Source organism: Acinonyx jubatus, chromosome A1 (genome assembly GCF_027475565.1).
Source record: "Acinonyx jubatus isolate Ajub_Pintada_27869175 chromosome A1, VMU_Ajub_asm_v1.0, whole genome shotgun sequence".
NCBI lineage: Eukaryota > Metazoa > Chordata > Mammalia > Carnivora > Felidae > Acinonyx > Acinonyx jubatus.
The window spans coordinates 22424486-22437140 of record NC_069380.1 but is presented as its reverse complement, the minus strand read 5'-3'; the positions used below and the strand labels follow the sequence as shown (position 1 = coordinate 22437140).

Here is a 12655-nt window from a genome sequence, read left to right as displayed (position 1 = left end):
AGCGAATTCAGGCATGGCAAACAGAAAAGTAGGAATATTGCATTCAAAACATTCAGCCATGATTTCTGTAGCCCAAATAATGACTACATGGACAACAGCAAGTGTGCAAGTGTGGAGCTATTTCCACTTTTTTTGCATTTATAATTCAAAATTTGAAAAAAGTTAAGTTTTTTTAAAACCTTAAGTTTTTAAAATAAACAAGCAATACTCTCAAGTACCACGTAAGGAGTTGGCACTCAACATAACTCCCCTGCCCGCCTTTTCTGCCTCTTTTTCCTTCTTCCCCAAGCTGTCCTACACTCTTTCTGGCCTAGCATGATGGGAGTGGGAAGACCTGGTGCTCATCCTGGGACGACCAGGGACCAGCAGAGCAATGTGGGGCAAGCTGCTGGTGGGCAGACAGTAGTGGATTTGGCAAGTCCAGGGACAGAGGAGTTCAAATTTACAGAAAGTGTGACAGCACCATAAAAATGGTAAAGTACTATACAAACATGTTGTTTTGATTTGATCCTTTATTTGATCCTTTAACACTTTACTGTTTGTCTAAATACTAAATGTCCCTACTGACCCGATTTGCTAAACTGAAGCATTTTCGTGATTGCTCAAAGCCTCAAGACTGTCCCTTCTCTTTTCACTGAGGAGCTCTGAACTACCTAAACGGGGGTGTCAATGGCATGGCTGCACACATCTAGTACATTCCCACCAGTTCCTGACCTCCATTCCCTCTCCTTCTCCCCAATCCTTATGAGGTCCAGGTTCTTATTCTAAGATTTTGGGGGAAAAAAACAAAAATAGGTTTTTTTTAAAACCTATTTAACATAGGTTAAACAAAATTAGCCAGTTTTATAATACTCACATGAAAATCAAGGGGGTTGAAAATGACAATTTGGTTCTTCACTTTTATTGTTAAATATTCCAACAGGAAAATATGAAAGAATTGCATACAAATGCAAGATTATATATCCATATGCTTACTTTAAAATCAGATATAACAAAACTTAGTATGTACAATAAAAATGAAAATAGCAGTATTCATTCCTACAATGATTATAAACCTGGTTTAACAGACACAATAATGAATATTTTTGTCCTATACTACTGTGTCAAGAGATAAGAGTGAAAAGGCAGTGCTATGGCCATGTTTGAGACATTCAAAGGGCTTTCAAAAGTAGTAGGATAACTGGAAGAAAATTTTGGATATGTTAATTACTTGACACAACCTTGCAAACAAGTGGGCAAAACTAAGTCTTAATTTTCTAACCACTATACTCTGCCTCATAGTGATAGCTTGGGAACTAAAATCATGAGATGGTCTTATCCTTTCAACTGGCAAATTTTACACGTAGCTGAGTGAATGGCTTTATAATCTATCTGAGGTACTTTTGTTTTTCTAAGCCACAGAAAATCAACCTCAAGCATCATCAACTTCCTCTTAATGTAAAACAGAAAACAAGGAGGAGGAAAAGGTAATTTGTGAGGGAGAGGAATAATGTAGAACAGCTGTGGGAGGCTTAGTCCTTGTTGTTTGTGTACAGTAGCTGAAATAGGGGTAAATGAAAGTAGAGTATTTAACATACAAACTCCCCAAGGGTTCAAAAGCCAATTTTAAAGAGGAATGAATGCTCTGGTGAAAGACTATTCTAATATTAGCAGTAAGTTTCCCCACAATTCTGTATCACGTCCAAGTTCTGTTTAATCACTAAAGAACATGCAAGTTGTTTTGAAAATGCACATATTACCTGTCCTTTTCCACAACGACAGGTGCAGGATAGGACTGGTTACTTTTATTGCCAGTGCCTAACTGGCCGTAAGAATTTGCACCCCAAGCATACACTTGGCCTTCATCTGTTAACACTAATGTGTGCGCATAGCCACAGGCAACCTGGAAAGAGGAAAACCAAATCCACTTAGGCCTGCAAATATGCTTTCACGAGATAGGTTAAGAATCAAAGATGTAAAAAAAAAAAAAAAAAAAGAAGAAGAAGAAGAAAAAGAGGCAGCCTGCCCAGAGAGACCAACATTGAGGTAACCCGTATTACTCCAGAACTAGCTCAGCCCACATGTGGCCAAAATGGCCGTTAAGATCAACATGACTTCCTTCAGTGACATGAGTCTGGTTTATTCAGCTTTCATATGGCATTCATTATGCTCACAGAGATCAAGGGGTGTGAAGTGAATATGAAATACACTTTTATTTTTTAAGAATTACTTTCCTTTTTTATTGTAAAAGTAAAACATGTTTAATGTGGACTACCATAAAAAAAGTATAAATATGAAAGTAATCTCAAGATCAGGATTTTTTTCTATACACACACACACACACACACACATACAGTACAGAAATATGTACCATGTCTCCATGCACCATGTCTGTATCTTCATTTTTATATAACATCACATAGCACTATTTCCATATCATTAAAAATCCTTTGTAAGCATCATTTCCATTCATGTAGATTTTGTATAATTTATTTAATCACTAACATTATTTGATTAAATTATGCTATATCTATTATTTATGTTATTTATTAAAGTTGATATTTTTTTCTTTTCTTTCTTTCCCTCTTTATCCTCCCTCCCTCCCTCTCTCCCTCCCTTCCTTGCTTCCTTCCTCTTTTGCTATATCTTCTCCACTAATCCTGTGTCTTTCTTTTTTGTTCCTTAAATATCCCCAGAAGAAAATTACAGAACAAAGGGTATGAATATTTTCAAGGCTCTTGATATATGCTGCCAAAGTTTCCTTGGAAAAGACTGTAACAATTTACATTCCAACAGCTATGTATGAGAGTGGCCTAGAAACATAATTTCCTGATGAACATCTACAACTTTACTCAGGGAAACAGAGCTTTAGTTTTTAGTTCAATAAAGAAAACATCAAGCAGCTAAACTTTTCATCTGCCAAGAAAACTGTGTACATTGGCATCTTTGCCAAGAAAGACTTAAAACCAGGCACACAGACCCACTGTGGACGTACCCGCTGGACACGAATGCCTTGCAAAGCCGATATTCTACAGGGGGTTGGCTGGTTGCCACTACTGCCAAGTCCAAGCTGCCCGTTTCCATTGTAACCCCAGACATAGACCTGAGAGAAAACCACAGACTCAGTCCCATGAAAGACACATGCAAGTAAGCTCTCTGCTGTGAGAAACACGCCACCGATCAGGCAAATGGGTTTTTTTTTCTAAACAACATATGAAATAACTTTCTTACCTCGCCAGTGTTCACCACTGCCATTGAACACATCTGCCCACATGCTATGTTCACAACTACTTTATTCTGTAAGCAGCCTGTGACTCTTCGAGGGATTGGCTGATTGGCTGTTGATCCAGATCCTACCTGCCCGGAGTTATTATAACCCCAGGCAAATACCTGGGGATCAATAAATGAAACACATTAACTTACAAAGTATCTCAATTAGAAATTAACATGTACTCATAATGCCTCATCTTTGTTTTCAAAATGCTTGATATCCATAAATTCTCACAACATAGGCAGAGAAGTTTTTGTAAAATTCATTCTTACAAAATTTACAATACTTTATAAAATTAGGTTATTGGTATTATCTGTACAAATAACAATAATGATCATCAAATATATAATATTTATCAAAATATCTACTTGGCTTCAGCCATATTTTCCAGCATTTTAGGGCTTTTCTTTTTGCAAATAAAACCCTTGAGTATATAGCAATATAGAAAGAACATTACAACCTTTTAAATTCTGCAGTTATAGAAATCCTTACTACATAAAGGTACACTTAATGATGTAACCACCATGATTATGAACTGCTAACAAGAATAAGGTTGAATTTGAGGGAGGTGGTTATTTTAATCAAATGACCATGTTTCCAAGATGGCTGTAACAATCCATATAATCTTACTGAAAAAAATCAATGAGATTTACGCTAACTATTCTCACCTCTCCATCAGATGTTAGCACCAAAGAATGGTAAGACCCACAGGCAACTTCAGTGACTTGTTTGTTTGACAAATTAGTAGAAATATGACAGGGCATTAAACCATGATTAGTTGTCCCATTGCCCAGCTGGCTATAAGCATTATGACCCCAGGTAAAGACTTCTCCTTCTGAAAATAAAAAGAAATAAAACCAGCTTTCAAAACATCTACTTTATTATATGAACATATATTGCATCCTTCTACAAATGAAAACTAAAAATTCATGTGCAAATGATAACTGACTTCCCTATCCCACCAAACTCATTCTATAAGATAATACACTTGGAAAATTTGAGATACTCTATCTCAAAGCAACAAGATGAAATTTAAATGGATGAGTTAAAATAGCTGGCAGATAGGTTGTAAATAAACAGCAGAGAAATGCTACTAAGAATAATAGGAGAAAACATCAGATTGAAAGTCAAGAGACTGTAGGTCATTTAATTTCCCTGGGCCTATTTTCTTATCTATAAAATGATCAAGTTAATTTTTAAAACATTTGTTATATATTATTTCTTATGTGGTATAATATATATTCAGAAAAGTTCATAAGATATATATGCAGTTTTATAAATAATTATAAAGCACACACCCATGTACCACCACTCAGGTCAAGAAATATAACCTTATGATCACTCCAAAAGCTCCCCACATATAATCCACAATAAGAGATTTAGTTTTTCCTGTTTTTGAACTGTAAATAAATGGAACCATACAGTATATACTCCTTGTGCTTGTATTTTCTACCATATTATCTCTGGGTGCTACATGCCAGATAATTTCTTCTGATCTTCCAGTTTACTAATTTTACTTTTGATATGCCCAAACTGCTATTAAACTTGCCCAAGGAGTTTTCATTTTGATAATCATATTGTTTATTTCATTCTTTTTCAAATCCTCTTTGATCTCTGCAGGTCTTCAAGCTGGTTTTTTATTTTTTCAAACATAATAAATACAGTCATCTTGTACCTGTAATAGCTGATACTTAGTATTCAGTGTTTGCTATCTTTTTTTGCTGGTTCTCATTCATGGTGCCTTGTTCCCTTGTGTACCTGGTTATCTTTTACTATGTGCTGCTAATTGCCATTGAAAACTCATTTTGCAATGGCATTATATTTCTTCAGGCCTAGAATGAAGTGAAGGTGCCTTCCTCTAGAAAGAATCCACATTAACTTCTGTCATGCCACTAAGGTGCTTAAAGGTAGTTCTTTAATAAATCCAAGGCTTGAGATTTCTTGGACTACCAGTCTGATGTGAATTGGAATACAAATCCATGATTACAACCCTTCAGGGAGAGGTTTTCTTTCTTTCTTTTTTCCTCCTTGCTTTTCTCACAGGCAAGGATTCTTCTGTTCAGTGCCTTAAAGATGGAAGAGCTGGCCCATTCTTGCCCCCAGAGCCTAGCCTTTGGTGTTCCTAGCCTAATGGGCTAGGTGTCTGACCCATGACTCCTTCACCTTGTGAGTACATCAAACCACAACTCATTTAGGTGGGGAAGCAGATGCCCTTAAGGCAAAACTAGCTTTAAGTTCCCCTTTAACCTTAGTTCATACTTTCTCTTGAATCCGATCCAGTAATTCCTCTCTGCCTTGTTAGTGCTTTGATGCCTCTATGGAAAAAAATTAAATATTTTATCTAGAATTTTTAGTTGTTTCCAGTGAAGAAGTGGTCCAAATAATCTAGACTATTACTGGCAACCAAAATTCCCTAAAATTTATGTGAAATAAGTATACAACACAGTATTTATAAACTTTATTTTCAATTCAAAGAATACTAATGAAATGAACACCTAGCTTAAGAAAAGTCTAAGGTATGATTTAATTATAATGTCTTATTAGTCTGAATTCATGAAATAGCCATCAGTCTATTATTCATGGTAATTATATTTCAGCCATCAGTCATTATTCATGGTAAGAATCCCAGTGTGCTAGGAGTCAGAGAACATCTTGGACTTAGCTTCAGTGTCTTAGTTCATAGATCAGAGATCTCAAGTTCAAAAAGTCCAGAGTGAGTTAATTTTAATGCAAAATAATTAAACTTATGAAGTGTAAACAAAAGGGGTTTACTGGGCTTATATCACTGTCATTCTCACATCGAAAGTGCCAATAACTGCTAGATTCCATCTGCTCCATTATCTTACTCTGATACTCAGACATGTTCATATTTCACATTGTCCAAAGCACAGTCAAGTTCACAGGACAGAGCCGGAAACTCCTACCCAATCAAGAAGTATGTTCTCGATTTAACAGGGGGTCCCAAATCTTGTTTCTCAACAAATAAGGCAATGGCTAAACCTCTACACTGTGATCCTAGGTTACCTGTTGTGGCAAGGACAATATGGGGGCCACTCCCATAGCTGAGGCAGGCTATTTTTTTGCCACTTAAAGAATCCAGTCTCCGAGGTTCAATGGTGCTCTGGACGTCACCTAATCCCAAACAGCCACAGCAGTTTGTGCCAAGCACAAAAATCTGTGGGGAAACGACTGTTAGTTCAAGCACCTCTATTTCTGACAAACCTGTAATTACTGCTTCATTGTATAACATTATGTAACAAGTAAGAATGTACTCTCATGCTTTCTTCTTAACCTTAATTCCTCAGTTTCTGCCCCACTCCGTCGAATCTATTACGGTAAGAGGCTGAATTTTTTCTTCAAAATTTACCTCATCATTTACTGTAGTATATAAAACTTCATTGCCAGCGCTGCCAAAGACACAGGCCTGACGAATTAACTGCAGTTCTTCCTCAGAACAAAGGGAGAAAATTGGCCACTTTCCCACATCTAACATCTTCAAAGATGACAGAGTAGCCTGTACTGGCTGAAAAGGAAAAAAAAAATACATATATACATACATTAAGACTATTAATGAAAAAATACTTTTTTTTCCTTCCCCTTTTAATTCTGTAGAAGAGTCAGCACCAGTTCAGGCAGGGACGGCTCTCTTTTTGAGAGACCCTTTATAGCTACAGGAAATGCCTCTACAAACCCACTGCTTCAGTCCTGCTCTCACAGCCACCAAGAGACAGAGACTCCAGGTGGGATCAGATCTCACCTACTAATTTTCCTCAAGGCCACAGGAATCGTCCTGACTGACTTCTGGGAGGCCAAATGGCTAGCAAGTATTTTCAGCATTGGCTAGGTCTTAAATGTAGCTCTGGAAACTAGGCTGGTTGTAAAGGCAGGAAAAACAGAAAGACAGCACTGCTATTTCATCAGATGCCTAAGTCTTAACAAAAAGTGTCCTTGGAAAAGAACAATGCTGAAGGTGACCAAGGAAACGACCCAGAAGTGCCGGTTCATGGGTCCATTCTGACCACCAGTTGAGCAGTTAGCGGCTTCTCTCATCCCCCCACTCAGGTTTGGAGATAGGAAGATACACCCACAAAGTGTGCATTCATTTGCTAGGGCTGCCATAACAAAGTACCACAGACCGAGTGGCTTACACAAAAGAAATTTATTTTCTCACAGTTCTGGAGGCTAGAAGTTCAAAATCAAAGTGTCTACTAGTTTAGTTCCTCCTGAGGACTGCAAGGGAAGGATGTAGGTCTCTGTTTTGGGCTTGTAGATGGCCATCTTCTCCCTGTATCTTTACATCATCTTCCCTCTATACATGTCTGCCTCTGGGCCCAAATTTCCCCTCACCAGTCAGACTGGATTAGGGCTTACCATAATGACCTCATCGTAACTAAACCAAATGCATCGCAATGACCCCATTTCCAAATAAGGTCACCTTCTGAGGTACTGGAGAGTCTTAGTGCATGCCAGACTGGGTGGCTTATAAAAAACAAAAGTTTACTTTTCACAGTTCTGCAGTTGGAAATCTAAGATCAAGGCACCAAAGTGCTCATGTTCTGATGAAGGCCCCCTTCCTGCTTCATAGCCATCGCCTTCTCCCTGTTTCTTCACAGGATGAAAGGGTTACGGATCTCTCTGAAGCACCTTTTATAAAGCACCAATCCCATTCATGAGGGTTCCACTACCTTTTGTTCCTTCCTCTATCTTTTGTTCTCTTCAGCCCCTTCAGATTGGATGATGCTCACCCACACCAGGGAGGGCAAACCATTTACTGAGCTCAACAATTCAAACGCTATTCTCTTCTGTGAGGTAACACCCTCAGAGACACACGCAGGAGCAATGTTTAATCTGGGCACCAGTGGCCCACTCAAGCTAACACATAAAATTCAGCATCACACCATGTGAAGACACATAGTGAAGAAGCCCATGTGAACCATGGAGGCAGAGACTGAAGCAATCCAGCTACAGGTCCAGGAACACCAAAGATTGCCAGGAGCCACCAGAAGCTGGGAAGAAGTAAGGAAGGCTTCTTCCCTAGAGCCTTCAGAAAGCATGGCCCTGCTGATGCCTTAACTGCAGACTTGTAGTCTCCAGAGCTATAAAAGAATAAATTTCTATTGCTTCAAGCCACCCAGTTTGTGGTACTTTTTAAAGGCAGCCCTAACAAACTAATACAGAGGGTAAGCAGCTTATAACAGCTCACAGCACCATCCTGAGTTAATGGCAGCACCTGACCAAGATGAGCTCCTCTGATGCCAAATCCAGCCACTTTCCCTCACGATGTCATTCAAGTTCTAAGACCCTGTCTGGAGAAGGATGTCTTCTACTCCCTTTTGGGCAGCACCCAAGGCCACTACAGAGCTAAGGACAGAATCTTGTTAGGTTAGCTTTTATTCTAAGCTTCTACATAAATTATCCACCTCCATATCTCATGAAGGAATCTTATTTTCTATGGGGTCTTCATTTTATTTTTTTTTCCTATTTAAGTCTATAAATTTAAAAAAGAACATTTGGAATGTGACCTCAAATATTTATAGATGAACTAATGTGTGAGTTAAAAGAATTCTTATATATTATTTCCAACCTTCATAATTGTAGGGCATAGATATTGCTATCCTCATTTTAAATGCAAGGAAACTGAGGCACAGAAGCACTAAGTAACCCTCCAAGATCACTTGCTTCTAAAGATTGCTTTCCACACACCACATGTTGCAGAGAAAACAGTTCACATAAAGTTATACTACTGGTAGACCTACTGCTTGCAATCACAGGGCACTGGCTGGTCTCATAAACTCCTTGCTGAACAGGGCAGTAATCCACACTGTGGGTTACCTTCCATAAACAGGGCAGATGGCAATATACGATGAGAAAATAAGCACTGCTACCTCATTTTCTCCTTTCAAGCAGATTTTTAGATTGCAACTTGCCCTGCTACAAAAATCAAGTGGTCTCTTAGATGCCTAGAATCAGGTTATAAATCCAACAAGCTCCTAAACACTTGTCTACAAAGCATGGCCCACCTGTATAAAACCTCTAGTACCCACCCCCCACCCCCCACGACTCTACTAACCACTGGACCTCATGTGTGTGTGTGTGTGTTGGGGGGGGGGGTGATGTCACCTGCAGTCATACATTTGTTAAAGGATGACACAGGTCAACAAAACATCAGGTCTGACAGTATCATTGAACATGTATTGAGTGCAAGGATCTAAAGATATAAAAACGAAACATCATCACTCCCTTCAAGGAGCTCACGATAGAAAACAAATATTTACAATATAACCTGGGTACAAAGGAGGTGTGAATACATTGCTTTCAAATATCTGTCAGACTAGCTCCTGGAGGTTAGTCATCAAAAATTCATTTTTCTAAGTCTTTTGGGGGAGTTATTTCATGGGGGAACTGATGACTTACTTTACGAAATGCATACATTTACACTTTTTGAGGTAAACATTTAGTATCAGTCTCAAGGAACTGTAACATCTTTGTTCACAGAAGAAAAATACATTTTTCTCTCCAACACACTCGAGTATATACAGCTGTATACACTGTATGTATTATAAACATGTACATGTATCATATGTATATATACACTTTGTGTATATAATAAGAGTGTAGGTAGCATAGGGTTCACATATAGTGCACCTTGTAGGGCCTGCAGCCACCCTGCATGACAGCAGCCATCTCTACAAAAGGCACCCAACCACCTCTGTGCCCACCTGCTAAATAAGGGACTGGCTGAGCAAGAGCCAAGGCAGGCAACAGACAAATCTGAATGGGGCAAAAACATTGCCAGGAAATGAGAGCTTAGCAGTAGAGAAGATAAGTCATCTAGATTGTGTCCCTAGAATTCAGTCCTAATTTGGCCCAGGTAATCCTCCTTCCTACATATAACATTATTATAGGTAATAACTATTTCCTGGCCAGATTTCCTTTACTACTTTGCTCACATCCAGCCCCTCACCCCCCTGTCTTTCACTGGCATCTATCTGGGAGACACAAAGTAGTGAAATTTTAACATTAGCTCAAGAAAAATATAATTAAGGAAACTAAGCTCCATAAAATTAGAGACCAAGAAGCATTTTATTATCCTTTTGAGTATGTGCTACCGATATAACTCTGCTTCTCTAACAATATGAAGAACCAAACAGATTATGATACTTCACCTGACTCCAGATGATTACTAAGTTGTCACAATTAAATTTAAAATACCGCATATAGCATTAGAACCAAAATTACCCGTTGGGCATGCCTAACAAAAAAAAGTTATTTTAAAAAACCCACCAACACCTTGCCTTTTGAAGACTTCCTGGCAATGTAACACTTTATATGTAATAAAGTCATTTCATTGCTAATTCTGTGAGTCTGTTCTTCTATTTTACAAAATCTGTTGCTCCCAGGAAAAATTGGGAATTTTTCTGTTAGCATTTTATAACATTCTCAAGTTCTATACATTACTTTTATAAGCTACTTTCATACTTTCCTACAAGGGTTCACAACAAACACGTCCATGGTGATACTATGGTTCAGTTTTAGAAGTTCTGCCATCTTTGCACACTATGCTGGCTTTGTATAATTATTTACATCTTTTATTGTGTTTTGACCATATTTATTTAAAAAGAGCAGAAAACAGGAAAATGAAAGTTAACAGTGGCAGTTAATATTGTTACTAACGAAAAACAGACATCATGTCAATTTAATAAAATTAACATAAGATGGAAAATGATGTGCATGCTGAAAAGTGTGAAACTTCTAACATCAGTTGGACACTGACTAGACTTAAGCTGATTGACTGTAATGTTAAGCTGTGGTGGAAAATGAATAAGTTAAAGAATATCTGTGATGAATTAAGAATATGTCATCTAAGATTAGGTGTTTTATAGTTTTCTGAAATCTCTGGGAATGGAGCAAACATTGCTCAACTCAGACCCTCTTGCAGGGTGGTATTATCTGTGAAAGCAGGGATGGTCTGTACTCCTCATCCAGCTCAAAAGGCACCATCTTCAGGAACCCTGCCCTACCCCTCAGACAATACCCACAGTTTTCTGCCAGCCCCTTTGGCATTCTCTGTACCCACAGTAATTATGTTTGCATCTGAGTAACTACACTGTGAGCCCCTCAAAGACAAGTACTATCTCACTGATCTTCCTATTGGATGACCAACAGATGATTGGTATAGGTTTCATGCAACAGAAAATACATGCTCCAGAGGCATGTTTTTGTTTGTTTTTTCTAACCTTGCCACTTTCTCCATAGGAAAGGGAAAGCTCTTCTTCCATATGGACTCAGTCCTGTGCAGTCCCTGAGGAAAAAGTATGTGGTAAAATCAGGATCCTGTGTATGGAATGAAACTAGGCAGGTTAAAATTATTTTACTTCCAATTAACAGAGAAAATAAGCTAAGCTCAAATATGGTGAAGGGAAGATAAGGGAATTAAGGTGTAGACATGAGAGTTAACAGCTATAAAAACCAAAAGGTGTTTTAACTGTTCTGAAACTATCTTATGGTCTCTTATGTAATCCTCCTGCTGAGGTCTGGAAAAGTAATCCCAGGATAAATGAAGATTCTTAAATCTATAAGGAAATAAGTAGAAAATTTTCATTTTACAGTTGACCTCCTCTAGATAAGGAAAAATAAAATTTTAGACCTTGGTCAAATTTTCCCTGGGATTGGAAAGTTCCAAATCTGTGAACAGCAGACTTATCAGTTCTCAGCTCCACTGAAGAGTGTATGATTTGCTAAGCTGGGGAAAAAAAAAAAAGAAAGAAAGAAAAAGGAGGAATGAATGAAAAAAATGAAAGGATGAACCAAATATGGCTTTGTTATCCTAGACTTTAACAAAAAATCTGCAACAACAGCCACCAAGTATGTAGCAACAGCATGAATGTTCTTGCCTTAATTAACCATCTCCACAATGACTACTTTCTACCACATAGAAGTAACAGCAGAAGCAGCTCTAACAAAAGATACGCAGTATGTCTAGACTGTGGTTCAGTCATTACACAGTTAACTATCCCATCACTAAAAATAAATATAAAGAAATATTCTCCTCTACCCCAAAGCAATAGAATGAAATCATATTTAATAATGTTGATATTTCTGATTTATTAGTTTGGGTTCTATTTACTCAAACAAATACAATCCACATTTCAAAGGGACTAACATCAGAGTATTTTATCTGATATTATTTATAAGCAGTTAGAGCTTTATAATAGAGAATGCTGGTAAAATTTTGTTCTCATCAGCTATGGAAAGGTCTCTTAGAATATAAGGAATAATCATATTCAGAATAATTGTAACTCAAACTATGACAACTGATACAAATCATTGTTTCTAATGTTTGGAAAAGATATGCTTGTTTTTAAAATAATCACTTAGACTTTTCTCATTTATTTATAAAACTTG

The 12655-nt window shown here is 37.7% G+C and overlaps 1 protein-coding gene across 15 annotated transcripts in view; it reads right to left on the bottom strand.

The window, feature by feature from the left end:
- Positions 1-12655, bottom strand: part of RCBTB2 (RCC1 and BTB domain containing protein 2) — a 58653-nt gene that overhangs the window by 13921 nt on the left and 32077 nt on the right. For 9 of the 15 annotated variants that reach the window (XM_053215397.1, XM_053215411.1, XM_053215391.1 and 6 more), the window contains 7 exons: positions 11488-11552; positions 6618-6773; positions 6275-6425; positions 3919-4085; positions 3211-3369; positions 2975-3082; positions 1740-1882 (listed from right to left, as the gene is read on the bottom strand). In XM_053215397.1, the coding sequence (XP_053071372.1) occupies positions 1740-1882; positions 2975-3082; positions 3211-3369; positions 3919-4085; positions 6275-6425; positions 6618-6773; positions 11488-11529 (926 nt within the window). In that variant the 5' untranslated portion in view covers positions 11530-11552. Of the gene's footprint in view, positions 1-1739; positions 1883-2974; positions 3083-3210; positions 3370-3918; positions 4086-6274; positions 6426-6617; positions 6774-11487; positions 11553-12655 lie in introns of those variants that run through there. The other 6 variants (XM_053215419.1, XM_053215414.1, XM_053215426.1 and 3 more) reach the window with 2 other exon arrangements.